The sequence below is a fragment of the Anopheles coluzzii genome, chromosome 3 (genome assembly GCF_943734685.1).
Source record: "Anopheles coluzzii chromosome 3, AcolN3, whole genome shotgun sequence".
Classification (NCBI taxonomy): domain Eukaryota; kingdom Metazoa; phylum Arthropoda; class Insecta; order Diptera; family Culicidae; genus Anopheles; species Anopheles coluzzii.
This window is the reverse complement of record NC_064671.1, coordinates 56,191,775-56,215,026: the sequence shown is the minus strand read 5'-3', so window position 1 is coordinate 56,215,026 and position 23,252 is coordinate 56,191,775. Positions and strand designations below refer to the sequence as shown.

General features: G+C 44.0%; 7 protein-coding genes across 12 annotated transcripts; 4 read left to right on the top strand and 3 right to left on the bottom strand.

Moving 5' to 3' along the window:
• Nucleotides 1–957: 957 nt before the first annotated feature.
• On the top strand, nucleotides 958–5,869 carry LOC120957822 (SPRY domain-containing SOCS box protein 3). 5 transcript variants are annotated; one of them, XM_040380200.2, is made up of 4 exons: nucleotides 1,670–1,880; nucleotides 1,973–2,019; nucleotides 2,119–2,475; nucleotides 4,708–5,869. In XM_040380200.2, the coding sequence occupies exons 3-4, from the start codon at nucleotides 2,131–2,133 to the stop codon at nucleotides 5,443–5,445; spliced, it is 1,083 nt and encodes a 360-aa protein (XP_040236134.2). In that variant the 5' UTR covers nucleotides 1,670–1,880; nucleotides 1,973–2,019; nucleotides 2,119–2,130; the 3' UTR covers nucleotides 5,446–5,869. The 5 variants fall into 5 exon arrangements, with proteins under 5 accessions (XP_040236132.2, XP_040236135.2, XP_040236134.2 ...); XM_040380198.2 differs by lacking the exons at nucleotides 1,670–1,880; nucleotides 1,973–2,019 and adding an exon at nucleotides 958–1,058; XM_040380201.2 differs by lacking the exons at nucleotides 1,670–1,880; nucleotides 1,973–2,019 and adding an exon at nucleotides 1,383–1,636.
• Nucleotides 2,510–4,532, bottom strand: LOC120957824 (uncharacterized). The gene is made up of 3 exons (XM_040380203.2): nucleotides 3,971–4,532; nucleotides 3,110–3,886; nucleotides 2,510–3,019 (listed from the first exon to the last, which is right to left on the bottom strand). Exons 2-3 carry the CDS (start codon nucleotides 3,114–3,116, stop codon nucleotides 2,598–2,600), a joined length of 429 nt encoding a protein of 142 aa, XP_040236137.1. The 5' UTR covers nucleotides 3,117–3,886; nucleotides 3,971–4,532; the 3' UTR covers nucleotides 2,510–2,597.
• A 1,616-nt stretch (nucleotides 5,870–7,485) lies between the features above and the next one.
• LOC120959426 (acyl carrier protein, mitochondrial) lies at nucleotides 7,486–8,911 on the top strand. Of its 2 annotated transcripts, none has more exons than XM_040382801.2 (4): nucleotides 7,486–7,757; nucleotides 7,842–7,952; nucleotides 8,345–8,432; nucleotides 8,509–8,911. In XM_040382801.2, the coding sequence occupies exons 1-4, from the start codon at nucleotides 7,593–7,595 to the stop codon at nucleotides 8,598–8,600; spliced, it is 456 nt and encodes a 151-aa protein (XP_040238735.1). In that variant the 5' UTR covers nucleotides 7,486–7,592; the 3' UTR covers nucleotides 8,601–8,911. The 2 variants fall into 2 exon arrangements, with proteins under 2 accessions (XP_040238735.1, XP_040238734.1); XM_040382800.2 differs by lacking the exon at nucleotides 7,842–7,952 and adding an exon at nucleotides 8,026–8,151 and having other exon boundaries at nucleotides 7,489–7,757.
• Nucleotides 8,912–9,340: 429 nt separating this feature from the next.
• Nucleotides 9,341–17,756, top strand: LOC120959423 (ATP-dependent helicase brm). The gene is made up of 3 exons (XM_040382795.2): nucleotides 9,341–10,253; nucleotides 12,509–16,832; nucleotides 16,904–17,756. The coding sequence occupies exons 1-3, from the start codon at nucleotides 9,738–9,740 to the stop codon at nucleotides 17,065–17,067; spliced, it is 5,004 nt and encodes a 1,667-aa protein (XP_040238729.2). The 5' UTR covers nucleotides 9,341–9,737; the 3' UTR covers nucleotides 17,068–17,756.
• Nucleotides 10,956–12,483, bottom strand: LOC120959424 (uncharacterized). Its single transcript, XM_040382797.2, has 2 exons — nucleotides 11,607–12,483; nucleotides 10,956–11,541 (listed from the first exon to the last, which is right to left on the bottom strand). Exons 1-2 carry the CDS (start codon nucleotides 12,324–12,326, stop codon nucleotides 11,167–11,169), a joined length of 1,095 nt encoding a protein of 364 aa, XP_040238731.2. The 5' UTR covers nucleotides 12,327–12,483; the 3' UTR covers nucleotides 10,956–11,166.
• Nucleotides 17,757–18,804: 1,048 nt separating the features above from the next.
• On the bottom strand, nucleotides 18,805–19,968 carry LOC120959425 (histone H1-like). Its single transcript, XM_040382798.2, has one exon. It carries the CDS (start codon nucleotides 19,855–19,857, stop codon nucleotides 19,129–19,131), a length of 729 nt encoding a protein of 242 aa, XP_040238732.2. The 5' UTR covers nucleotides 19,858–19,968; the 3' UTR covers nucleotides 18,805–19,128.
• A 2,118-nt stretch (nucleotides 19,969–22,086) lies between these two features.
• On the top strand, nucleotides 22,087–23,250 carry LOC120958126 (histone H1-like). Its single transcript, XM_049608843.1, has one exon. It carries the CDS (start codon nucleotides 22,199–22,201, stop codon nucleotides 22,925–22,927), a length of 729 nt encoding a protein of 242 aa, XP_049464800.1. The 5' UTR covers nucleotides 22,087–22,198; the 3' UTR covers nucleotides 22,928–23,250.
• The last annotated feature ends 2 nt before the right edge of the window (nucleotides 23,251–23,252 follow it).

The window sequence follows — 23,252 nt, the reverse complement described above, 5'->3', positions numbered from 1 at the left end:
TATAGATGAATGAAAGGAACTTATTTTGTAGCAGTTAGGTTGCTTTTGCATTTAACCACACTAAGCTTCCTGTTAGCTCTTAAGCACCAGTTTTAGCAGTACGGCCCAGTCACCTTTCCCCGGTTAGAACCATTGTTATTGTTGTTAAGTTTTTAGTTGTGTCGGCTGATCAGCATGTCTGTCACAGATTGCATTCAAAATTATGCCATGAGATGCTGTAATACAGCATGATTTATAATTGCACTCTAACTCCACCAATGTCATGTCGGCATGGTCTAAACCAGAGGTCTCAAAACTGCGTCCCATGTTCGCGTATGGAAAACTGTAGAAAATGCTATACACACTTAAGTATTTTGTTAATCAAAAACTAGATTTCAATACTCGCATTTACTTACAGTAACGTTAAATGGCCCTCAAAAACGTTATTGGCGAAGCAATGCGGTCCGCTAACTGAAAAGTTTGGTGACCCCAGCTTATTAAAATCTATATACTTCAATCGGCTTCAATGGCTTGTCTGTCCGACTATGCCTTTTTAATACAAATATTTCACAGTGTGCCCAATGTTCAAACCTGCTCAATATGCTATCTGTAAAACAAGTGGAAAAATTCAAAATATTTGCGTGGGAATAATTACTAGCTAAATTCCCATATGCTTTTTTGTATATATTTTTTTTTTATTTCAGTCCGTCAGCTGACCATGAAGGACAGGTTATCATCATCCCTTTGCGACCTTTTCCGGTGCAAACTTAATTCAAATGGGCCAATGTTCTACTGATAAGCAATGGAACCAAACCATCCGTTCACGTTAAACATCTCAGCACATAATCCTTCGGACGCTTATAATGAGCTTGCATAAGAAAGTGCACGTGTTTACTATACCAAACTAATGTACTGTAAGCGATGGGTAGCTTCCCGGTTCTGGGTGACGGCCGGCGTGTGCTATTGATGAGTGGCGGCGAGATAATTTTATATATATATACAGTCATCATGAGGCATCGTGCGTCCTAGTATTCAGTGTCATTCTCCAGCGGTAGCATCAGCGGACGAGTACAATGGAAGTACGTAGCATCAAGTGCGAACTTTAATCTCTGGGACATTTGTTGGTTTCCGATCTCAACGCCACCGGTACAGCAAGTGCAATCTTATCAGTGTGTACACAGCCAATTTGAGCTGCAGTACCAATGACATAGTGGATTCGAGATTTTAAACTGTATAAGCTATTAAATCTTTCAAGGACAACACACACAGTTGAAAGAAAAAAATAATGCAGATTAACAGAATAGAACGATGGAACGATGGAATTGAATTGAAACTGAGTGCTTAAAGTTTAACCGAAACTTAAGTGCTTTTTTCTGCCTGTCTTTACGTGAGAAGCATGCACTTTACTGCTATAGGATAGTTGGCGTTTTAATGTTTTTGGTGTAAAATTTAGTTGAGCTGATGGCTGGATTGTACAACAACAAAAAAACAGAATCATTTCATACATACACAAGTGATTACCTCAGATTTCCACGCGCGGAACGCATGCACGCTACAGAACCGTTTCTTTGAGAAGTGTAAATAAAAAAAAGGAAAACTTGCTAACGGCTGATTGCTGTATTCTGCCTAACAAGAAAGCTGTCAAACGAAAATCTATGTATGTGTGAGTGTGTCATCAATCCATTTGACGTACAACAGATTGTTTACGTCCGTACGCCACACAGTATTGTTTCTGTGAACAAATTTGCTAATGTTGGTTCAAGAATCTTAGTTTTATTTCTATACAATTTACCGGCTAGAAATTCTGTATTACGGTATATTGCAAGTGCCTTGATTTTGCATTTAACTGGAACGTGTTATTACCAGGAATGCGTCACTATATTTCGTGCGGTTCTTTGCCGGTAGTTCACTTCGTCTGATTTTTATTATCACAGAATTAGTTCTTTTTTTCTTTATGATACGTTCTATTCTACTTTTTCAACTTGGCTTGTAGTGGAACATAGTGCATCCAATACTATACAAAACAACCGACTATATTATGTATGAAAAATATCTATTGTGTTGAACAGTAGTGCTATCGTTGCTTGCATGTGTTTATTTCATTTCACTTTTCTATTAATTTGTATTATTCTCCCGCAGGTGGCCAGCGAAATGAACGTTGCTCAACGAAGCAAAAATGCCAATTTCCTACGAACGAGCTGCACCGATAACTGGTCGGTCCCGTTCTGCAACTGCGAGTATCCCAATGAAACCCGATGGAAACATTCGACGAAGAAAATGCTGCCGTGCAGCTGCGGAGAAGATACATCGAGAAGGCTAGATTGGATATGGGATAAAGCATTAACATTCGAAACGGTGGTATCTGGTGCGGAAGTGATTTTTCACCCAGTGTACAGCCAAGGAACTACCATCGTCCGTGGTAATGAACCATTATACCGAGGGCGACACCATTACTGGGAGCTGAAAATTCTTTCACCCCTATCCGGGACAGACATCGTAAGTTTCCTTGTTAACTAATGCAACTTATAACTTTATAGCAGTGGTAACATTTAAGTTTTATTGTAAGCACATATATCGCCATTGTTTGAACGAAACGACAGCGATCGGGGCACTATCTATTAATCTGGGATGCAAAATTCTTCCCTAACTGAACCACATCCTTGGGCAAGCTGCGAGAAGAACGTTCCGGGCGGACACTCTCGCGAAACCATGTTTCCGCCAATGCACTGATAGTGGCGCCGACAGCTGAAGGGAAACTCCGACAGCGGTGGTCGTAGCAGTATATTATTGATCAGTCCGGCGCAAATATTGATCGTTTCGGTAGGATCGCACGCGTCCACACAGCGCTGGGCACGTTGGCTAAAGAAGCGACCCACTGGACAACGCCACTCGTGTTCGGTGCCATGATGGCAGGAAATGTATTCGTTGCATATTTCCGGCAATGGGAACCGTAGTCTCATTCCTGCCGGTATGCCATCGCAGAAGAAGGCTTTAGTCCCTGTGACAAGCAGGATGACTGCTACGACGATCAACAAGAGCCCTGGGAATTGTAGGTTGGAATTGTAACACGCATTAAAGACAGATCGTAGTGTAAATAATATCCTAGAGTAAGACCTCAAAGACAACCTACCTTTCATTACTGCTCACCTACTAGGTAATACACGTACTATTATGGAACGCAATCACCAGACGTGTTTAATTGCGTCTCTACGTTGCCAGACGCTTATCGTCTGTATTTTATCAAATCTGGTTCAATAATGATTGTGAAAAAGAAAATCCCTTTATTGCCCTTGTGATATTGTCGGGAATCGTTAAAATAAATACGCCATGTGGTAGTTTTGGTATGTCTGGTGATAAAAATAATATACCACCAGTTCGTTGAAAATATTTGATAATTGATTAACCTTGTAAATGATCGATACAACGTTGATACAAATTCGTAAAAACTTCTTCAAAACTAGCATTCCGATCTTTCAAAACGCAACTTATTCTTAACAGTCCTCTGTTAAACCTCTTTTTCCATTTTTTTTTAATTTTAGTGTTTATTTTTTAAGCGTGAAAACATGCATAATTCTTGAAGGAATTTACTATTCTCCTTTTCGTAAGATATTTGCCCGTTTTATATTTACTTACTCATGCCACCCTAAAAAAGCTTCAACACAATTATGCCATGTTATCCGAGTGTGTAGTAACTTTATTGTTATATTAGACAATTAGTGACAATATTAGCAATCATCTTGGCTAAAAGTACATGCCTGGAGCAGTTGGGAGAAGAAAAACCCTTGGGGACATGTGTTCAAGAACATGTTTCCTCCAAAACACGTGTAGTATTGTTGACAATTAGGAGCCTGCGTCGGTGGTACGCGAATGAATGCACCATCCGGCACTCCAGCACACCATAAGGTTTCTGCAAGTAAAATGTAACGGGCAACAAGAATCAAGATATTATGCTATGCTATTCGTAATAATTTGTGCAGCATGTTGAAATTACCTCTTCCCGTTGGACAGGTGGCTTCACATTGTAGGTTACGTGGATTGAAAAATTCCCCAGTAGGACAGTACCACTCGTGATCGGTGTCATGTTGGCAGGCAATGTACCGATTACAGTCTGCAAAACTTTCATGAATCAGCAAGGTTCCGCCCGGAAGTCCATCACACCGAGCTGCCTCTGCAGCGAAGGGCAGAAGGGCAGAAAGCGAAACAAATAGAAATAATATTGCGACAGTTGAGTGTGTATTGATTGCACCAGCCATTTTAAAATAGCAAATTTCACTATGCCTATAACTCGTGACTGTTGGCTTCGAAAAGCAATAAGTAAATGTTTGTCGGACAAGTTGTAGAACATTGATTAAGCCGAATGGATAAGACTTCCTTGCGTCAGCTGAAGCCTAGACGAACGATTTCCGGCACGAATTTTATCAAAACATGATTAAAGTCGGGAACCGCAACCCAGTCTCGATTAATCGTTTTATTGGCTCTGACGCTCGAATCTGAGCGATTACGACTGTTCTGTAGTAGCGAGATAGTAACTGCTAGTCGGGAATGGAAAGGTAAACTTGTAGTATGCGTAAGTATCGATTGTTATGTTATTACTGATAAAGGAATATTCTCAAGCAAATAATATCGAGACTGAGTGGTTTAAAATTTAGTTTAGGCATATTTTTCCCTTCCTTTCGCCCTACCAATTAACCCGAATAATAATATTTCTCTGATTCAATTCATTTTTAGATGTTTGGCATTGGCACTGATAAGGTGGATTTACTTCGGCATCAGTTTTCATTCACCAGTGTGCTAGGGATCGACGACCAATCGTGGGGCTATTCCTATCGCGGGTTGGCACAGCACAATGGCCAACTGAAGTATTATGGAAAGAAGTTCAGCCGTGGCCGCATCATTGGTATCTACGTGGACATGTTTCGTGGTACATTGGAATATTTTCTTAACCGACGTTCGCTTGGCAGAGCGTATTCGGGCATTCCGAGAGAAGACGGAGTAGAAATATATCCGATGGTTTCATCTACGTCCGCCAAATCGTCCGTTAAGCTTATAAATGCTGCCTCTTTCGAAGATAATCTGAGGTTTAATTGCATGAAGGTGATTTGTAAATACCCAAAGCTCCTCGCACAGGTAAATGCTATACCAGGGCTGAAGAAGATCGCACAAGAGCTATGGTTCTTGCAATTTAAAGAGCCTAACCGGACAGAGGACTTCGCACTTAACAATTTACATCTGGCCGACGAAGCGGTACTGTGTGGTAAAAAGCTGAAACTCTTCAACTCAACCGATTCGGCCGATGGTAACGATTCCAAAGGACAGGAAATCAATTCGGAATCGCAAATCTACGATAGCCTAATGAAGCGCGAGGATCTCAACGAAGAAACCACGAGATCATCAAAATCACACAACCACCGCTTCATTTCTACTGAGTCTAATAGTGAGGATGATGAGCTGGCTGTGATTATTTAGATAAATACTATTTTTACTGCCAGTATACTGGTAACCAGTATACTGCGGCCGTGTGTACTGAACCAGTGCCATCCATTTCAATCATTTTACCACTACAGTTGTTACCATCGTAAGGATAATCATAAATTAACCCAAAATTGGGATCAAAATGTTGCTGACGAAGTAAGTAATTTTTTTTTTATGTTAGCTATGTTCATTTTTTCCTACTTGTGGATTTTCCTCGAAGTCATAACCTTTTTTACATCTAAACCTAAGTACTTCATGATATACGGCTAGTGTATGATACGTATCTTAAGTTGGCCTTAAGTAAAAATGGCTCGTTATCTTAAGTTTCGTCTAGCATTTATTTTGCAGATGTATCGTGTACTTCCGTATGAATTAATAAAGACTTTGATTTTCACGATTGATAAACCTTAACATATAACTGTTTATGTGTTACGAGGTTTTTGGACTGTTGCTCCCTAATAAAGAAAAGAAACATACAATTTTTCTTCTTATTTAGTACAACTGCTGAATCAAGTCAAGGCCCCCAGGGTAGGGTTAGGCCGACACCACGGATGTGAGACCTTGGAGAGCGTCTCAAAATAAGGAATCGTCATAATACAAACGCATGATAATAATATAATTATTCAGAGTGCCTCTAAAGTAATTGAACATGACTTAACACACATACACATTGAATTTCACTATAAAATATAAATACGAAGAATAATAAAAATACAAATATGAGTTAATAATAAACGGTTGTATTAGGGTATAGTGGAAATTCCTGGAGTGGAAATTTAAATATGATGAGTACAGTGGAACGACGAGTTGTTCGCATAACAAGCAAATCAAAAATCTCTCATAACTAATAAAATCTCGCATAACGAGTTAAATCATTTATGTTCCTTTATGTTGTGTTTTTCGGTGCGGTAAAATCAAGATCACGATCTGTAAACATTGAGCATTTCATTGATTGTAATTATCACATAGGCAATCAAAGCTCTTATTTTATTTCAAGTAATAGTTTAATATTACACTATTAAAGTAAAACAGCAAAAGTGTCGTATATGGTGTCAGGAACAAGTATGGTATATGTTGACGGGTGTTTCTTGCGCGTTTTTCTGGATTGCTCATGAACGCGAGTTTCCTCCGCCAATTGCTGCCACTTGTAGGCTGGGAACAGAATTATTCCAATATGTTTTAGGTAAAAACAAATAAGAAAGAAAATGTGTACGCTTGAGCAATTCATTAGTGCACTAAAATGTGGTACTAATGACGTGTTCTTGGGTGAGATGATCTTATTAATTATAAATTGCTTATAGCATCATTTTTTTCTTACTGATTAACTGTTTGGAGACGCGATAAAAAGAGGAATCAAAAGAGATGGAGAGATAAAAAATTATATCAATGAAAAAATCAATATTTACGCTGCACATATTACCCAAAAAGATGAATTTAAAGTCCTCGAAAACGGCAAACATTTTTTTTCGGTAAAATACCATTGATCTTCATACGAAGCCTCAAAAGATCAATCTTTTCGAACAGATAATTCTGGACAACATATGCTGATAATAACTGAACATTTCTTCATATAAAAAAGACATACAATTTGTTGATGGTGTAAGATGTGTATAAACGTTTTTAAAAGAAAAATTTGAATTATGTTCATAATGTTAAAAGGTACCGATCTAAAGACGCTTTTAGAAGAAGTGTAGTAGTTTTTTTTTTTAAATATCGTACGAAAATATGCTTTTTTGTGCATCAGTTACATATAGGTTCAAAGGAAACATACTTTGGTTATATAAAAAAGAGGTAATTAACTCACGTGCTCCAACTATAAACCACTGAGAAGCATTTGATCGTTAAATACATTAGGTATTCCGCAATTGTTTCTAGTTTTGCTATCGGATGGATCACATTTTTCAAGAAAATCTATTCCAAGACAGAGATGTTGACGATTTTGAAGAACAGGCTCTACCGTAATAAACGCTCCAGTCTGGCGATGTTTTAATGTCAAATCAATATTTCTGTGTTTCCAATTTTCTAGGCGAACAAATCTCATCGCATCGCATCACTATCTCGTTCTCCGACGTGCGAGCAGGAGGCGAAGTTTTCGCGAGTTTTAATACTGCCATCCGGAATCGCAAAAACCGTACCAGAATATGGCATCGTTGGTGAATAGTGTACGCGGCCTGGCTTGCCGCAATACGTCCCTGCTCCGTTGCGTGTTTTTACGCTCGGTATCGTCGGCCACGGTCGCCCGGCGGGATAGGTGTAATGAGAAGTTTTTGACAGCCCCGGCCTCCGCACTGCTGTCCCCCTTTGAGGTTAGAAACCCTGTGTTATTTGTCTGGTTCGTGCCGGAGCCCCCATTTATGTAACACAATTTTCCGATACTCCTTCGCCCGTAGCCAAAAGTATGGAGCGTACACAGATTTTTTGCCACCAAGCCGAAAGTAGATGAGATCAAACAGCGTGTGCTGAAAGTTGTTGGCGCTTACGATAAAGTTACAGCGGATAAGGTGCGAATTCAAGTGATTTGATAGCATTTGTTTTTCTTTTTCTATCTCCCCCACCCTTCCCGCGCGTCCACAGCAAAATGGTCGATGGCAACTAGAGATAGTCAGAAATTACAGTGCTAAGGAACCGCTAACGCTTCAGCTGATCAAAGAGCGTGTCCTGCTGGTGCTCAAGCTGTACGACAAAGTCAATCCCGAAAAGGTAGGTGTTGATGCTGCTTGGCCTTTTTGTGTTATTGAAAATTGTTAGTTTCCAAGCAATATGACAACCAGCAATCTAGCACCTCTCGTTGCCAGCGATTGTTTTTGCTGTACCGTGGCGTACCGAAGCAATGCATTTTTTTTTTAATCCTAAACCATATCTATCTTTTGTCTAATGTTGTTATCCCTCCCAGCTTACACTGGAGTCGCACTTCATCAATGACCTCGGGCTCGATTCGCTGGATCATGTCGAGGTGATAATGGCCATGGAAGACGAATTCGGTAAGCTAACCAAACCTTTGTAATGCTGGCCGTTCAACTGTAATGTGTCATGTGGATGTTTCGTTCTTGATTTAAGGATTTGAAATTCCTGACGGCGATGCGGAAAAGCTTTTCAGACCTGCCGACATTGTCCAGTATATCGCCGACAAGGAAGATATTTATGAATAAGGTTTTCATAAGCAGGACTCAAACTGTAAAAACTCTGTATCTGGCAGATGCTGTAGATCCTAGTGTGAGAAATTGATGATGAATGTTGTAAACAGATACTATTGATGGTCACCTACGACGAAAGCGTGCTGTAAGCAAAAAGAGATGCCGGTAAATATGCATTGGAAGGCACAAACATCTGCACATGGAACATAACAACAAACCTATAAATTAGGGTACACAGCTACTCCGTGTTGCAAAAGAGCAAAAAAATAGATGAATACCATTAATACCAATAAAATGTATCTGCTATTTCGTCGCTCCTGTTAAAACATGTTGATTTTTCGCAAAGCCCAAATAGCATTCACTTGAACCCTTGTGGTACATGAAAGAACTGAAAACGATAAGGACCGAAACAAAATCTTGTAAATATGTGATAGCAAATGTGTTTGTATTAAGAACGCAGTTTATTAATACGACATTGGTAAAAAATCTGTAAAAAAATACCAACATCTTTGCTTATGATTCGCTTTTTTAGCATTATTGTGACCTGCAATATTTCGTATTTATTAACATTTGCTTACAACAATGCATCCACGCGATAAGTTGAGAAAATAATGTTTGGCAACCCGGGATTGTAGCGAGAGAACTGCTCGCATTCTCAATAGCGAGAATAACAGACTCGAATATGTCAGAAAAACTGCTCGAACGCGTACAAGTGAGAAGCTTCAGCTCCAACGCCGAAAAAGTGAGCAATAATTTTACTCACCTGACATTAATTACAACCAGCAATGAACAAAGCGGCCTGCTTGGTTGTCTGCGATGCTTTGAGCAAAAAAGTTGCATAAACTCTTTAGAATATTCGATGAACAGTGCTAATTGATAACATTGGAGTCCTGAAGTCGTGAATTACGTTTTCACGTATCCGTGCGAGTGCGGCGTGTGGTAAAACGGCGTTGTTTGTTGTGCGTTTGTGCAGTGCAACCAAACCCACTCGGCAGCCATTTTCTCTTGCGAAGGCAAGCGGCAGTGAAACTTCTCGGTGCGGTGTTTGCAGTACGTAGTGCGAATCGATGGTTTGCTGAGAACTGTGCGAGTTTTGCTTGCATCGTGATTACTGCAGCTTGTTCAAAGGTTGCCAGTGACTAAGGTACATAAATGGCTAGTCCAACGCCACAGAACAGCCCAATGCCTCCGCCACAAGCACCTTCGCAAAGCCCTGCACCATCACCTTCACCGCACAGTCCTTACCAGCAGGCACCTCCGCCACATCCTGGTCAAAGTCAGGGACCTCCTCACATGCCAACCCCTGGCCATCATGTACCGCCCCAAGCAGGACCCCCACCCGGGCCACACATGTCGATGCAAGGGCCTCCGACGCCCCACGGTGGCCAGCCACCCAATCCTCACGGACCGCCGCCACCCCAGCACCCTTCCCATATGAATGGACCACCACCGGGACCGCAGGGAGCCCCCGGGCATGGGCCGGGCGGACCACCGCATCACATGCCTCCATCGGGACCGCAACACATGCCGCAACATCCACCCCATCCTGTAATGGGGCACCCGGTTCCCCCGCATCCCGGAATGGCTGGGCACCCGACACAGGGCCCACCCTTGCCTCCTGGAATGGTTCCAGGTGGCTATCCGGGACACTCGATGCCACCAAATGCGGTATGTACAGTAAGAAAGTATCAGGTCCCGTAGCATAATAATACTCGAATTGATTATTAAACCTGAACAATCCGATACGAAAAAACAAACAAGGATGAAACCAGGATAGGAGATAACTCAAGCCACTAGATTAAAATTCACGCTTAACGAGTATCGTACGTTCTATAGTACAATATTATAATTTTTTTTAACTTACATACCTCTGTTTGTTGTCTTTTTAGATATTGCTCTCTACCCATAACTTATCGTTATCACTGAAACCCTACTGAACTGGTTTTGGAATGATAATCAATGACAATCTGTCCTCCACATATACATATTTTAACGAAGTCTACTGTCTGTTTGATTTTAATACCTTTTTTTAATTTAAAGATAGATGGTGTTATAATTATTTATATTTAGCTTTTAATAACATGTACAGGCGGTACCTCGTATACGCGGTTTTCTAAATTTGACAATTATTAGAGCACATTGTACTGATTTGACACATCAGATGTTAATAATTTCCCTATTGATTGAATGTTAAAAAATATTTCAAAAGGTTTGCGATTTTTATATTCAGCTAGAATCACATCAAACAATCCATTAAGTATAACCACCTCCTACTTGTAAAATTACATGAAAACTGGTGATATTTTGACTGGAAATCACGAGATTCATGGCGTGGAAACCACGCGATTTTTCGTTCCGATTTTGCGGCCGTTTTCGGTCCCTATTAACCGTGTATTTCGAGGACCGTCTGTATTTACATCACCATCGGTAAAGGTATGGTAATGGTAACGACAAAAAAAGTTTTTTTTTTCTTCGATAACCTCAACCTGACACATTACAATATATTTATTGCTTATCAATTAAAGCTGCACCCAATGGCTCGTATACCATTAGTTAGTGCGGTTGTGGAGGGCAGGCAGTATTACTCCTTGATTTGAGCTAGCTTCTCATCAACGTCGCGTACTATGTTCAGTATCGTTTGAGCCAACGGTTCACTACTGGCGGCTATAATATCTGGCTTCATAATGTCGTACTGTCCTCCTGTGATGCTAATAACCGTGCCGCCAGCTTCCTGGATCAGCAGCGCGCCTGCTGCAATGTCCCACGGTTTAAGATACTGTATGCTATAGGCATCGATCTGTCCGCTAGCGATGTATGCTAGTGAGAGAGCGGCGGAACCAAACGCACGCAATCCTACGCACTCCGCGATGAACCTCTGGCCCCGCTCAAACAGGGCCGCCCGTATCGGCTTATAGCTTCCGATGGAAAATTCATGTCCCACGAGGGCATCCTTCAGCTGTAAAATATAAAGAGGAAGGTGAATTCACCCAATCGAATCGAACATGTCTTTCCTCTACTTACTTCCTTCGTGTTGCGCGTGTGGATCCGGGAACCGTTCAGGAATGACCCTTGCCCTTTAATGGCAGTGAATAGCTCATTGGCGGTTGGGTTCGCTATGATTGCGATCTGTAGTTCATGATTGACCGCCAGTGCGACAGAAATACACGTGAAGGGTACGCCTCGCACGAAGTTGACCGTGCCATCAATTGGATCAATTATCCACGTTGGCTCCGGTCCGAGAATCAGCTTGGCTCCACTAGCGAACGCCGATTCTTCTGCGCAAAATTTGTGATGTGGAAACTGTTGCCGAAGTCCCGCGATCAAAATGTCCTCCACTCGCTGGTCGTACACGGTCACCAGATCCCAATGTTTACCTTTCACCTCCACCTGCTTAGAAGCGGAGCGAAATCCCTCGAGCACTATTTCGTTACACTGTTTCACCAATTCCAGCACTGTTTCGAAGGCTGCCTTTATTTCGTTTTCGTCGCACATGATGGTACGCTGATAACGTGTTGTAGATTTTTTTTTTGAATTATGATAAACTGCGTACCCCCGGTATGTGCGACCGCTGCCGTTGCCTGCTTTACTTGGACTGATGACAGCTAGCGTCACACACAGCGGCTCAATGACTTTTGATATTAGCAGAATCGCGCCTGTGTGTATGTGTGTGTGTGACAGATAAGGCGTACAAATATAGCGAAACGTGATATTCGTTACGCCTTTTGCTCGCGGTTCATGCATTCCGGGGCTACGGTACTGTTTTCATAATGTAAATTAGTGATTGTATTGTTTACTTAATCTCAATGCCAGCGTCTGTAAAATCTCGAAGCAAAGATAAGATTATCCTTCTAGCGATGCTTTATTTCATGCGAAGTAGTTCGTTCTATCATTTATCTCTCTCTCTTTCTCTATTTTCCTAACAGGGACCGCCACCACCAGGGCCGATGCAGGGAGTTGGTGGTCCTGGACCGGGGCCTGTAATGCCACCCGGTGCTGCCAATCCAGGCATGATGCCCGGTTCGGCCCCACCACCTCCCCCGGGACAAGAAAATCTTAACGCTTTGCAACGGGCAATCGACTCGATGGAGGAGAAAGGACTGCAAGAAGATCCACGCTATTCGCAGCTGCTGGCATTACGTGCTAATTCCAAGCAACAAAATCTAAACGCTCCGCAGCTGCATCAACTGCGCGGACAAATCATGGCGTATCGCTTGCTGGTACGTCATCAGCCAATAAGTAAGCAGCTTGCATCGCAAATTTTGGCCCAGCGATCCGATGGGACCCCTCCGCAATGTCCAACACCCCCAGCCAGTCCGTACCCGAACGCTGCTGGAGGTCCCTCACCGCAGCCGGGAATACCCCCGCAACCGTCGCAGCAACAGCAATCGCAACCACCACATCAACAGCAAGGACAACCGCAACCGCAAGGACCTTCTACGGTTCCGAGTCACCCTGGAGCACCACAGACTGCAATGCAGGGCCCACCGGGCAAGCCCGGAGGGCCGCCCGGTCCGCCAGACGCGATCGGTTCCAACAAACCACCACTGGGAACCGGTGGAGGAATGCCACCGAATCAAAGTCCAATGCCAGGCATGACCATGGGCGGTCCCCCGCAAGTGGGACACGGCCAGCACCACCAACAACAGCAACAGCAAATGCAACAGCCGCCACATTCAGCAGCCTCGCACGGTCATCCCCAGCAGCAAATGCTTCCCACAGTCGGACAACCTGCCCGTCCGAACTCGCAAGGGCCCGCTGGTGGGCCGGGTCCAAGACCGGCCGCTCAAGCACCGACGATGCAACCGATGCCGAAACAGAACCGCGTCACGACCGTTGCGAAGCCGGCCGGATTGGATCCTTTAACCATATTGCAAGAGCGTGAAAATCGGTTGGCCGCTCGGATTGCTCTTCGGCTGGAGGAGCTCAATAATTTGCCAGCCTCGATGCCGGAAGATCTGAGAATGAAGGCCTTGATTGAGCTGCGGGCGCTTCGGGTTCTGAACTTCCAGCGCCAGCTGCGGAGCGAAATTGTCCAGTGCACTCGACGCGATACAACACTCGAAACGGCCGTCAACGTGAAAGCTTACAAGCGTACCAAACGGCAAGGTTTGCGCGAGGCACGTGCCACGGAGAAACTGGAGAAGCAGCAGAAGCTCGAGGCCGAACGCAAACGTCGCCAGAAGCATCAGGAGTTCTTGGCGTCGGTATTGCAGCATGGTAAAGATTTCAAAGAGTACCATCGTAACAATATTGCCAAGCTGGGCCGCCTGAACAAAGCGGTAATGAACTATCATGCCAACGCGGAAAGAGAGCAAAAGAAGGAGCAGGAGCGTATCGAGAAGGAGCGTATGCGTCGCTTGATGGCGGAGGATGAGGAAGGGTATCGTAAACTTATCGATCAGAAGAAGGACAAGCGGTTGGCATTCCTGCTGTCGCAGACGGATGAGTATATCAGCAACCTTACGGAGATGGTCAAACAACACAAGGTGGATCAGAAAAAGAAGCAGGACGATGAGATTCAGCGCAAGAAACAGCTCAAGCGTCACATTCTGGAAAGCGGCGATATCGAACATTTGGATGAACACTGCGAAGCATCAGATTGTCGTGTAACGGTGATGGAAACGGCAACAGGCAAGATGATTTCGGGAGATGATGCACCGTTCCTGCGCGATCTGCACAGCTGGCTGCAGCTGCATCCTGGCTGGGAGTACGTTATCTCTGACGGCGACGCCGACGATGACGAGGAGGAATCGGAGGGAGGAAAGAAGAAAACTCCCGAGGAAGAGCTGAGCGATGACGCCAAGACGAAGGAAGTTATACAAAAGGCGAAGGTCGAGGATGACGAATATAAGACCGAAGAGCAGACGTACTATAGCATTGCACACACGGTCCACGAGAAGGTGACCGAGCAAGCATCGATCTTAGTGAATGGAAAGCTGAAGGAGTACCAGATAAAGGGTCTCGAGTGGCTGGTATCACTGTTTAACAACAATCTCAACGGCATCTTGGCTGACGAAATGGGTCTCGGTAAGACGATCCAAACGATCGCTCTCGTTACTTATTTGATGGAAAAGAAGAAAAATAACGGCCCCTATCTGGTTATTGTACCGCTCTCGACACTCTCCAACTGGGTGTTGGAGTTCGAAAAATGGGCCCCTGCAGTCGGTGTCGTCGCTTACAAGGGATCTCCGGCGGGTCGCCGTGCTGTCCAAAATCAGATGAAAGCGACCAAGTTCAATGTGTTGCTTACAACCTATGAGTACGTAATCAAGGATAAGGCCGTGCTGGCGAAGATTTCGTGGAAGTACATGATCATCGATGAGGGTCACCGAATGAAGAATCACCACTGCAAGCTAACACAGGTGCTCAACACGCACTACAATGCACCGCACCGTTTGCTGCTTACGGGAACGCCTTTGCAGAACAAGCTTCCCGAGCTGTGGGCTCTGCTAAACTTTTTACTGCCATCGATTTTCAAATCCTGTTCCACATTCGAACAGTGGTTCAATGCACCGTTCGCCACTACTGGCGAAAAGGTGGAACTAAATGAGGAAGAAACGATTCTCATCATTCGTCGTCTGCATAAGGTGCTACGTCCATTCTTGCTGCGCCGTTTGAAAAAGGAGGTCGAATCGCAGCTGCCGGACAAGGTGGAGTACATCGTCAAGTGTGACATGTCCGGGTTGCAGCGCGTGCTCTACAAACACATGCAGAGCAAGGGAGTGTTGTTAACCGACGGCTCGGAGAAGGGCAACAAGGGCAAGGGAGGTGCGAAGGCTCTGATGAACACGATTGTCCAGCTGCGCAAACTCTGCAACCATCCATTCATGTTCCAGCATATAGAGGAAAAGTATTGCGACCATATCGGTGTGCAGGGAACAGTCACCGGTCCGGATCTGTACCGTGCATCGGGCAAATTTGAGCTGCTGGATCGCATCTTGCCCAAACTGAAAGCGACTGGACATCGAGTACTGCTCTTCTGTCAGATGACACAGTGCATGACTATAATAGAGGACTATCTTTCCTGGCGCGGCTTCGGGTATCTGCGTCTTGACGGTACTACCAAGTCCGAAGAGCGCGGAGATTTGTTGAAAAAGTTCAATTCGAAAAATTCCGACTACTTCCTCTTCCTGCTCTCTACTCGAGCTGGCGGTTTAGGATTGAACTTGCAGACGGCAGATACGGTCGTTATTTTCGACTCCGATTGGAATCCCCATCAGGATCTGCAGGCTCAAGATCGTGCGCATCGTATCGGGCAGCGAAATGAGGTGCGCGTGCTGCGACTAATGACGGTGAACTCGGTAGAGGAGCGTATTTTGGCTGCCGCCCGGTACAAGCTCAACATGGACGAAAAAGTCATCCAAGCCGGTATGTTCGATCAGAAATCGACTGGTAGCGAACGGCAGCAATTTTTACAAAGCATTCTGCACCAGGACGAGATGGATGAGGAGGAGGAAAATGAGGTCCCAGATGACGAGATGATCAATCTGATGATTTCGCGAACGGACGATGAGCTGGAACTGTTCAAAAAGATGGACGCTGAGCGAAAGGCGGAGGAAGTGAAGCCGCGTCTGCTGGACGAAGCTGAACTGCCCGACTGGCTGGTGAAGGATGATGAAGAAGTCGACCGATGGGACTACGAGGAAGAAACATCCATTCTGGGCCGGGGCTCGCGCCAGCGAAAGGAAGTTGATTACACTGACAGCCTAACGGAGAAAGAGTGGCTGAAGGCCATCGATGATGGGGCTGACTTTGACGAGGAGCTAGAGGAGGAGGAGCGAGAAAAGAAACGAAAGGGACGCAAACGAAAGGGCCGAGGAAGGGACGACTCGGACGACGAGAGCATTGTTTCAACGATGACAAAGCGCAAGAAGGGCATAACCGATCCGAAGATAAGGAAGCAGATGAAGAAGGTCCTGAAGGCAGTAATCAAGTACACCGATGCTGATGGGCGCGTTTTGAGCAAACCGTTCCTCAAACTACCTTCCAGACGTGACCTGCCCGACTACTACGAAGTGATCAAGAAACCGATCGACATCAAGAAGATACTAGCCCGCATCGAAGAAGCAAAATATGTCGACTTTGCCGACTTGGAGAATGATTTCTTCCTGCTGTGTCAGAATGCTCAGACCTACAACGAAGAAGCGTCTCTGATCTACGAAGACAGTCTTGAGCTGCAGTCAGTGTTTAGCAATGCGAAGGCAAAGATCCTGGACAACCACGAAGAAGAGGAATCCAATGAAGAAGGTACGTAGTTGATGTTTGGGCGTGTGTACAACTTCCATTACTAATCATTTGGATACTTTTGATATTTGCAGAAGAGGAAGAATCAGATGAGGAAGGCGGAAGCGTGAAGATGAAGCTTAAAATATCGAAAGGATCAACTTCTTCCACCTCCTCTGCGAAGAAAGCTACCCCGGTGCGAAGGAAACGAGCACAGAAGAAGTATACCATCTCGGATGACGATGACGATATTGATTAAGTATGCAAACACTTTGCAATACCTATGGTTTATCTTTATAGTAGATTTTATCGCTGCAAAACAATAGGGTCAGACAGTAGCTCAGTAGGTTCAGTAAACCATCATCATCGTGCACCTTAAAAGCAGCAGTTGTGTGAGTTCGCTGCTATAGCGGCAAACGCATGACGAATACCATTCGCTTTTGTTTAGTTTAGTGAGCAGCATCAGCAGCAGCCGATACATTAGAATTGTATTATCTATAGTGTACAATTAATCTACGCGTACTGCAACGCGTTACGTATTGCAACGAAAGTCGCATTCAAAAATTTGCAAAAGATATAGCTCCCCATAGACAAAGGCGTAGAAATAACAAATGCTTAAATTTTGGAAACTCAAACCATTCAACAACTAATCCCTTATCCAGTTCGGCTAGTTGCAGAACTATTTCTAGAGGAAACTTATTGTGTGCATCGGCCAACGATGGTCAAATCTGTTCCTTTACGGACAAATATTTATAGATCTGTTGGTTTTTCGTGCTGCGCAACCACAGCGGGAACGTCATGTAAAGATAAAATCGGGATTTTTTTTATTATATTTTTCTTTATATAAATAGTGACATTGTCATGCTATTATTATTAACCTTACTGGACACACATTAACTGGTCGGCTATAGATATGAATACGTGTAATGAAATCAACTAAAAATCAAAGCGTTTATGTTTTTTTCTAATTAATATCCGAAACCTTCGAAAACTTCTCTAGCGAATGTGGTAGGGCGTTCACCTAGTTGGAATCTCTGTCGGCCATGTGGCTATTGCATTCTTTTTGCATTTGCTTACTCGCATTGCCTTTTTTTATTTTTATCAAGTAAGCTCTTAATAATCCTAAAAACAATTAATCCAACATTTGACATTTGATAAATTAAAACTTCCAATTATTCACGATTCTGATGACGACTCCCGCATATTCATCAGAGTGTCCCGCGTTCTTGAGTTCTATAAGAAAATCCTGTATTTTTCGAAACGGTTTTTACAATTTTACAAGATGTGGTGCGATTATCGCCAACTAGAACTAGTGACAGGGTCGGTCTGGTGGAACATTCGTCAACTCGTACGACTTAACAACATGCCCGTCATGGGTTCAAGCCCCGAAAAGACCGTGCCCCCATACGTAGGACTGACTGACTACTCTGCTATGGTTACAATAAATCACTGAAAGCCAAGCCACTTCACTAGTAGTGGGTATAGACAGACCTTGACCGACAACGGTTGTGCCAAAGAAAAAAAAGAACTAGTGACGGTAACGTAACGTACTGACAAAAATGACAAAAGTTGTTGCTAGAAACCAGTAAAATGATGGCTCCGCCCTCTTTTGAGTATTTCATTTATAGGTGTTACTGAGTGTTACTGAATTTAGGACACATTCACCTTAACGTTACATCACAATTATGTTCAATGTCAGACTAGTTCGTAAAAATCAACGAATTCTGGATATGTAAGGCGCTCCATTTTCGAGTTATTTAACTGACACCCTATAACAGAAAATTTTAGCTAACAGAAGTCGGTTATTTTAAGCAGATTCTTCGAAAGGCTGATAATAATTTATCCGATACGCAGGGATTAGTTCTATACTGCGTAAGATTTAATACGATTAATTTAATACGAGATTAATTTAATAAATAATAGTAAGATATTGTTATTCGTGTGCAGCGTCCTGAATGTCTTTGATCAAAACAAATATTATACACATAAAAGGGCCTTGTCAGTTTTAGGAAGGTTTAGATTTTATTATACACACTAATTCAACCATATTTTATGTTTACATAACATATCATTCATATATGTACACTTGGCACGTCGGTCGGTTCCGAGCGATGTGCGCTTTCAAAATGTTTAAAACAAACATATCAACTTCATTGGAGTCGAGATCAAGGAATGGTTCACTTCGAGCAAGCAAACTTCATCTTAGCAGACGATGGTCACGGTAATAATCCTTAAAAATACATTTTCTAGTCCTGACAAGGACTGTTTTACGAAATGGCCAGGGCAATCCGCCTCGTGCCCTTTGATGATCCAACTCAGCTTACTTCTTCGCAGCAGTGGCCTTCTTAGGTGCCGCGGCCTTCTTGGCAGGTGCGGCGGCCTTCTTCGGTTTGGGAGTCTTTGGCTTGGGCGCTCCCGTCTTCTTCGAGGGCTTGGTCGCCTTCTGCTTCGGTGCTGCTGTCGCTGCCTTCTTCACGACCTTCTTCGCTCCCCCAGCTTTGGCGGCGGCTGGCTTCGGCTTCTTGGCTGCAGTCGCTGCTTTCGGCTTCTTGGCAGCGGCTCCTCCCTCGGCCTTCTTCGCTACCTTCTTCTTTTTCTCACCAGCCGCCTTCTTCGTCGCTGGATTCTTCTTTTTGTCTCCAGCAGCGGCCGACTTTTTCTTCTGCACTGCGGCCTTCTTCTTCTTCTCCACCACTGGCTTCTTCGCCTCGGCCGACAGTTTGAACGATCCGGACGCTCCTACTCCCTTCGTCTGCACCAGCTTGCCACCCGTCACGCCCGTCTTCAGCGCCTTCTTGATGAATGGTCCGAGCTTGGCCACGTCGACCTTGTAGTTGGCTGCCATGTACTTCTTGATGGCCTGCAGGGACGAGCCGTTGCGCTCCTTCAGCGCCTTCAGGGCGGCCACAATCATCGCGTTTACCGGAGGATGCGTCGCGGGCTTCTTCGGCTTCTTCGGTCCTGCGGCGGCTTTGGCCTTCTTCGGGGTCTTGGCCACGGCGGCTGGGGCTGCTGCTGCTGCGGGGACTGCCATCGCTGTATCTGCCATTGCTGCTCTTTCGATGCTTGCTTTGCTTTGTTTTCGATTGAACGAGTTTGTTTGGGTCTGCGCTTTCACACACACTGTAATGACGTTTCTGTAGGTAACACCAACACTGCTCGGCATCAGGTCCATCGAATTGTGGAACCCGACGGGAAACTACCACTCGTGTAACGTTCACTGTCATGGCGTCGCTCTATGACAATTTTTAAATTACCTTTTGCTATTTCCTCTCCTGTTGCGTTATTTCACTACCGTGTCTCTTAATGTTTATTGCAATTCCAAAGCCCAAGATGTTCAGCTTTCTGAAAATGTATAACATGCCGCTATTGGCAATTTCTAAAGCACTCGAAAATGGAGACTAACTCTGAAAAAGTTAACTTTTCAATTGATGGTCTCGATGAAATTGCAAATATGATGGGTTTACCACACTTTTAGGTGGTCAAACTATGCTGAATCTAGTAGCAGAACATCTAATCTATCGATTTGAGTACAGTTTCCCGAGGATCGACTCGATTTGTTGCCATAAACAGGGCCTACAAATCGCTGCTGCCGATCCTCGAATCGCCCAGTCCGGGCCAGCTCTACGCCGGTGGCGAACAAGTTAAATTCTTGTAAATGATCTCATTTTTGTCGAAAATATTACAATTTGGTGTCTACAAACTGCCAGAACTCTGATTTCCCAAATAAAAAAATCGTCAAATCGAGTAAAAACCAACATTTCACGATTTTTCACTCCAACATCGCTTCACCGAAGGGCCTCTATGGTTGCGTCGTAGGAAGAATGTAATGTTCTTGGAAGGAGGAAGGCAGTCAAAACTATTGCGTCGTTAGAAATACATAAATCACTTCATACCTTCTTATTTGCTAAACATGATAATGCGATATATTACTATTCTTATGCTTATTTTGGATCAAATTATAATGCTTTCCATTTGCGCTTCTATTTATAAACTTCGGATTGCAAGGGAAATCAAACAGCTGGAAGTGGCGACCTAGCGAGGTGTAAGATATGCCATTACCCATTTACTAAGAATACATTAGGCTTGAAATTATTTATTTGTATTTAGTATGACAATTTAAAATCATTTTCAAGTCAAATAGCGCTATATTGGTTACAAATTCACTTATAATTGCATAGGTTTACGCAATGCATGATCAGCTCCATGGCATTTGATAGAAACTAGGTCATCTGCTGGCCAGCATTGGTGATGATTGATCTTCAAAAGAAAAATGAAAAAATATTTAAGAGATTACAAAACCTTACTAAAGAAATGAATTCATGCAGTTCCATAAATGTTTAGCAAACTAAAAAAGTTATCAATTGCAGCGAAAGATCAAACGCATTTAAGGAGCTGCATATATGGGTCCATTCGATAGGAATAAAAAAAATAAAAAAAAATTCCAATGCTTGAGTTTACATGGGAAAATGAATGTATTAGGAAAACAATATTTTAAAGAAATTAACAATTTCATGCATTCATAAAAATTGCTCCATACATTTCCTGACCAAGACAAATTTCGTCTTAGGTTGGTGTCTTATTGTAGGCCGTACCATACATGAATCCGCTACATTCTTCCTACGACGCAACCATAGAGGCCCTTCGGTGAAGCGATGTTGTAGTGAAAAATCGTGAAATGTTGGTTTTTACTCGATTTGACGATTTTTTTATTTGGGAAATCAGAGTTCTGGCAGTTTGTAGACCCCAAATTGTAGTATTTTCGACAAAAATGAGATCATTTACAAGAATTTAACTTGTTCGCCACCGGCGTAGAGCTGGCCCGGACTGGGCGATTCGAGGATCGGCAGCAGCGATTTGTAGGCCCTGTTTATGGCAACAAATCGAGTCGATCCTCGGGAAACTGTACTCAAATCGATAGATTAGATGTTCTGCTACTAGATTCAGCATAGTTTGACCACCTAAAAGTGTGGTAAACCCATCATATTTGCAATTTCATCGAGACCATCAATTGAAAAGTTAACTTTTTCAGAGTTAGTCTCCATTTTCGAGTGCTTTAGAAATTGCCAATAGCGGCATGTTATACATTTTCAGAAAGCTGAACATCTTGGGCTTTGGAATTGCAATAAACATTAAGAGACACGGTAGTGAAATAACGCAACAGGAGAGGAAATAGCAAAAGGTAATTTAAAAATTGTCATAGAGCGACGCCATGACAGTGAACGTTACACGAGTGGTAGTTTCCCGTCGGGTTCCACAATTCGAGGGACCTGATGCCGAGCAGTGTTGGTGTTACCTACAGAAACGTCATTACAGTGTGTGTGAAAGCGCAGACCCAAACAAACTCGTTCAATCGAAAACAAAGCAAAGCAAGCATCGAAAGAGCAGCAATGGCAGATACAGCGATGGCAGTCCCCGCAGCAGCAGCAGCCCCAGCCGCCGTGGCCAAGACCCCGAAGAAGGCCAAAGCCGCCGCAGGACCGAAGAAGCCGAAGAAGCCCGCGACGCATCCTCCGGTAAACGCGATGATTGTGGCCGCCCTGAAGGCGCTGAAGGAGCGCAACGGCTCGTCCCTGCAGGCCATCAAGAAGTACATGGCAGCCAACTACAAGGTCGACGTGGCCAAGCTCGGACCATTCATCAAGAAGGCGCTGAAGACGGGCGTGACGGGTGGCAAGCTGGTGCAGACGAAGGGAGTAGGAGCGTCCGGATCGTTCAAACTGTCGGCCGAGGCGAAGAAGCCAGTGGTGGAGAAGAAGAAGAAGGCCGCAGTGCAGAAGAAAAAGTCGGCCGCTGCTGGAGACAAAAAGAAGAAGCCAGCGACGAAGAAGGCGGCTGGTGAGAAAAAGAAGAAGGTAGCGAAGAAGGCCGAGGGAGGAGCCGCTGCCAAGAAGCCGAAAGCAGCGACTGCAGCCAAGAAGCCGAAGCCAGCCGCCGCCAAAGCTGGGGGAGCGAAGAAGGTCGTGAAGAAGGCAGCGACAGCAGCACCGAAGCAGAAGGCGACCAAGCCCTCGAAGAAGACGGGAGCGCCCAAGCCAAAGACTCCCAAACCGAAGAAGGCCGCCGCACCTGCCAAGAAGGCCGCGGCACCTAAGAAGGCCACTGCTGCGAAGAAGTAAGCTGAGTTGGATCATCAAAGGGCACGAGGCGGATTGCCCTGGCCATTTCGTAAAACAGTCCTTGTCAGGACTAGAAAATGTATTTTTAAGGATTATTACCGTGACCATCGTCTGCTAAGATGAAGTTTGCTTGCTCGAAGTGAACCATTCCTTGATCTCGACTCCAATGAAGTTGATATGTTTGTTTTAAACATTTTGAAAGCGCACATCGCTCGGAACCGACCGACGTGCCAAGTGTACATAATTGGATATTTTAAGCAAAAAGTAAGCGTTATTGTATACCGTACGGTTATACGAGTTAAAATATATAAGTTTTGACATTATC

Excerpts from the sequence above, each read along its gene's own strand:
- LOC120959426 (XM_040382800.2), top strand. The coding sequence starts at position 7,593 with ATGGCATCGTTGGTGAATAGTGTACGCGGCCTGGCTTGCCGCAATACG. Across the intron at positions 7,758-8,025 it reads CACTGCTGTCCCCCTTTGAG|CAAAATGGTCGATGGCAACT; the intron begins GTTAGAAACCCT and ends GCGCGTCCACAG. Across the intron at positions 8,152-8,344 it reads ACAAAGTCAATCCCGAAAAG|CTTACACTGGAGTCGCACTT; the intron begins GTAGGTGTTGAT and ends TATCCCTCCCAG.
- LOC120959423 (XM_040382795.2), top strand. The coding sequence starts at position 9,738 with ATGGCTAGTCCAACGCCACAGAACAGCCCAATGCCTCCGCCACAAGCA. Across the intron at positions 10,254-12,508 it reads ACTCGATGCCACCAAATGCG|GGACCGCCACCACCAGGGCC; the intron begins GTATGTACAGTA and ends TTTTCCTAACAG. Across the intron at positions 16,833-16,903 it reads AGAGGAATCCAATGAAGAAG|AAGAGGAAGAATCAGATGAG; the intron begins GTACGTAGTTGA and ends TGATATTTGCAG.
- LOC120958126 (XM_049608843.1), top strand. The coding sequence starts at position 22,199 with ATGGCAGATACAGCGATGGCAGTCCCCGCAGCAGCAGCAGCCCCAGCC.
- LOC120959425 (XM_040382798.2), bottom strand. The coding sequence starts at position 19,857 with ATGGCAGATACAGCGATGGCAGTCCCCGCAGCAGCAGCAGCCCCAGCC.
- LOC120957822 (XM_040380197.2), top strand. The coding sequence starts at position 1,848 with ATGCGTCACTATATTTCGTGCGGTTCTTTGCCG. Across the intron at positions 1,881-2,118 it reads TTTCGTGCGGTTCTTTGCCG|GTGGCCAGCGAAATGAACGT; the intron begins GTAGTTCACTTC and ends ATTCTCCCGCAG. Across the intron at positions 2,476-4,707 it reads CCCTATCCGGGACAGACATC|ATGTTTGGCATTGGCACTGA; the intron begins GTAAGTTTCCTT and ends ATTCATTTTTAG.
- LOC120959424 (XM_040382797.2), bottom strand. The coding sequence starts at position 12,326 with ATGCATGAACCGCGAGCAAAAGGCGTAACGAATATCACGTTTCGCTAT. Across the intron at positions 11,542-11,606 it reads ACACGCGCAACACGAAGGAA|CTGAAGGATGCCCTCGTGGG; the intron begins GTAAGTAGAGGA and ends TATATTTTACAG.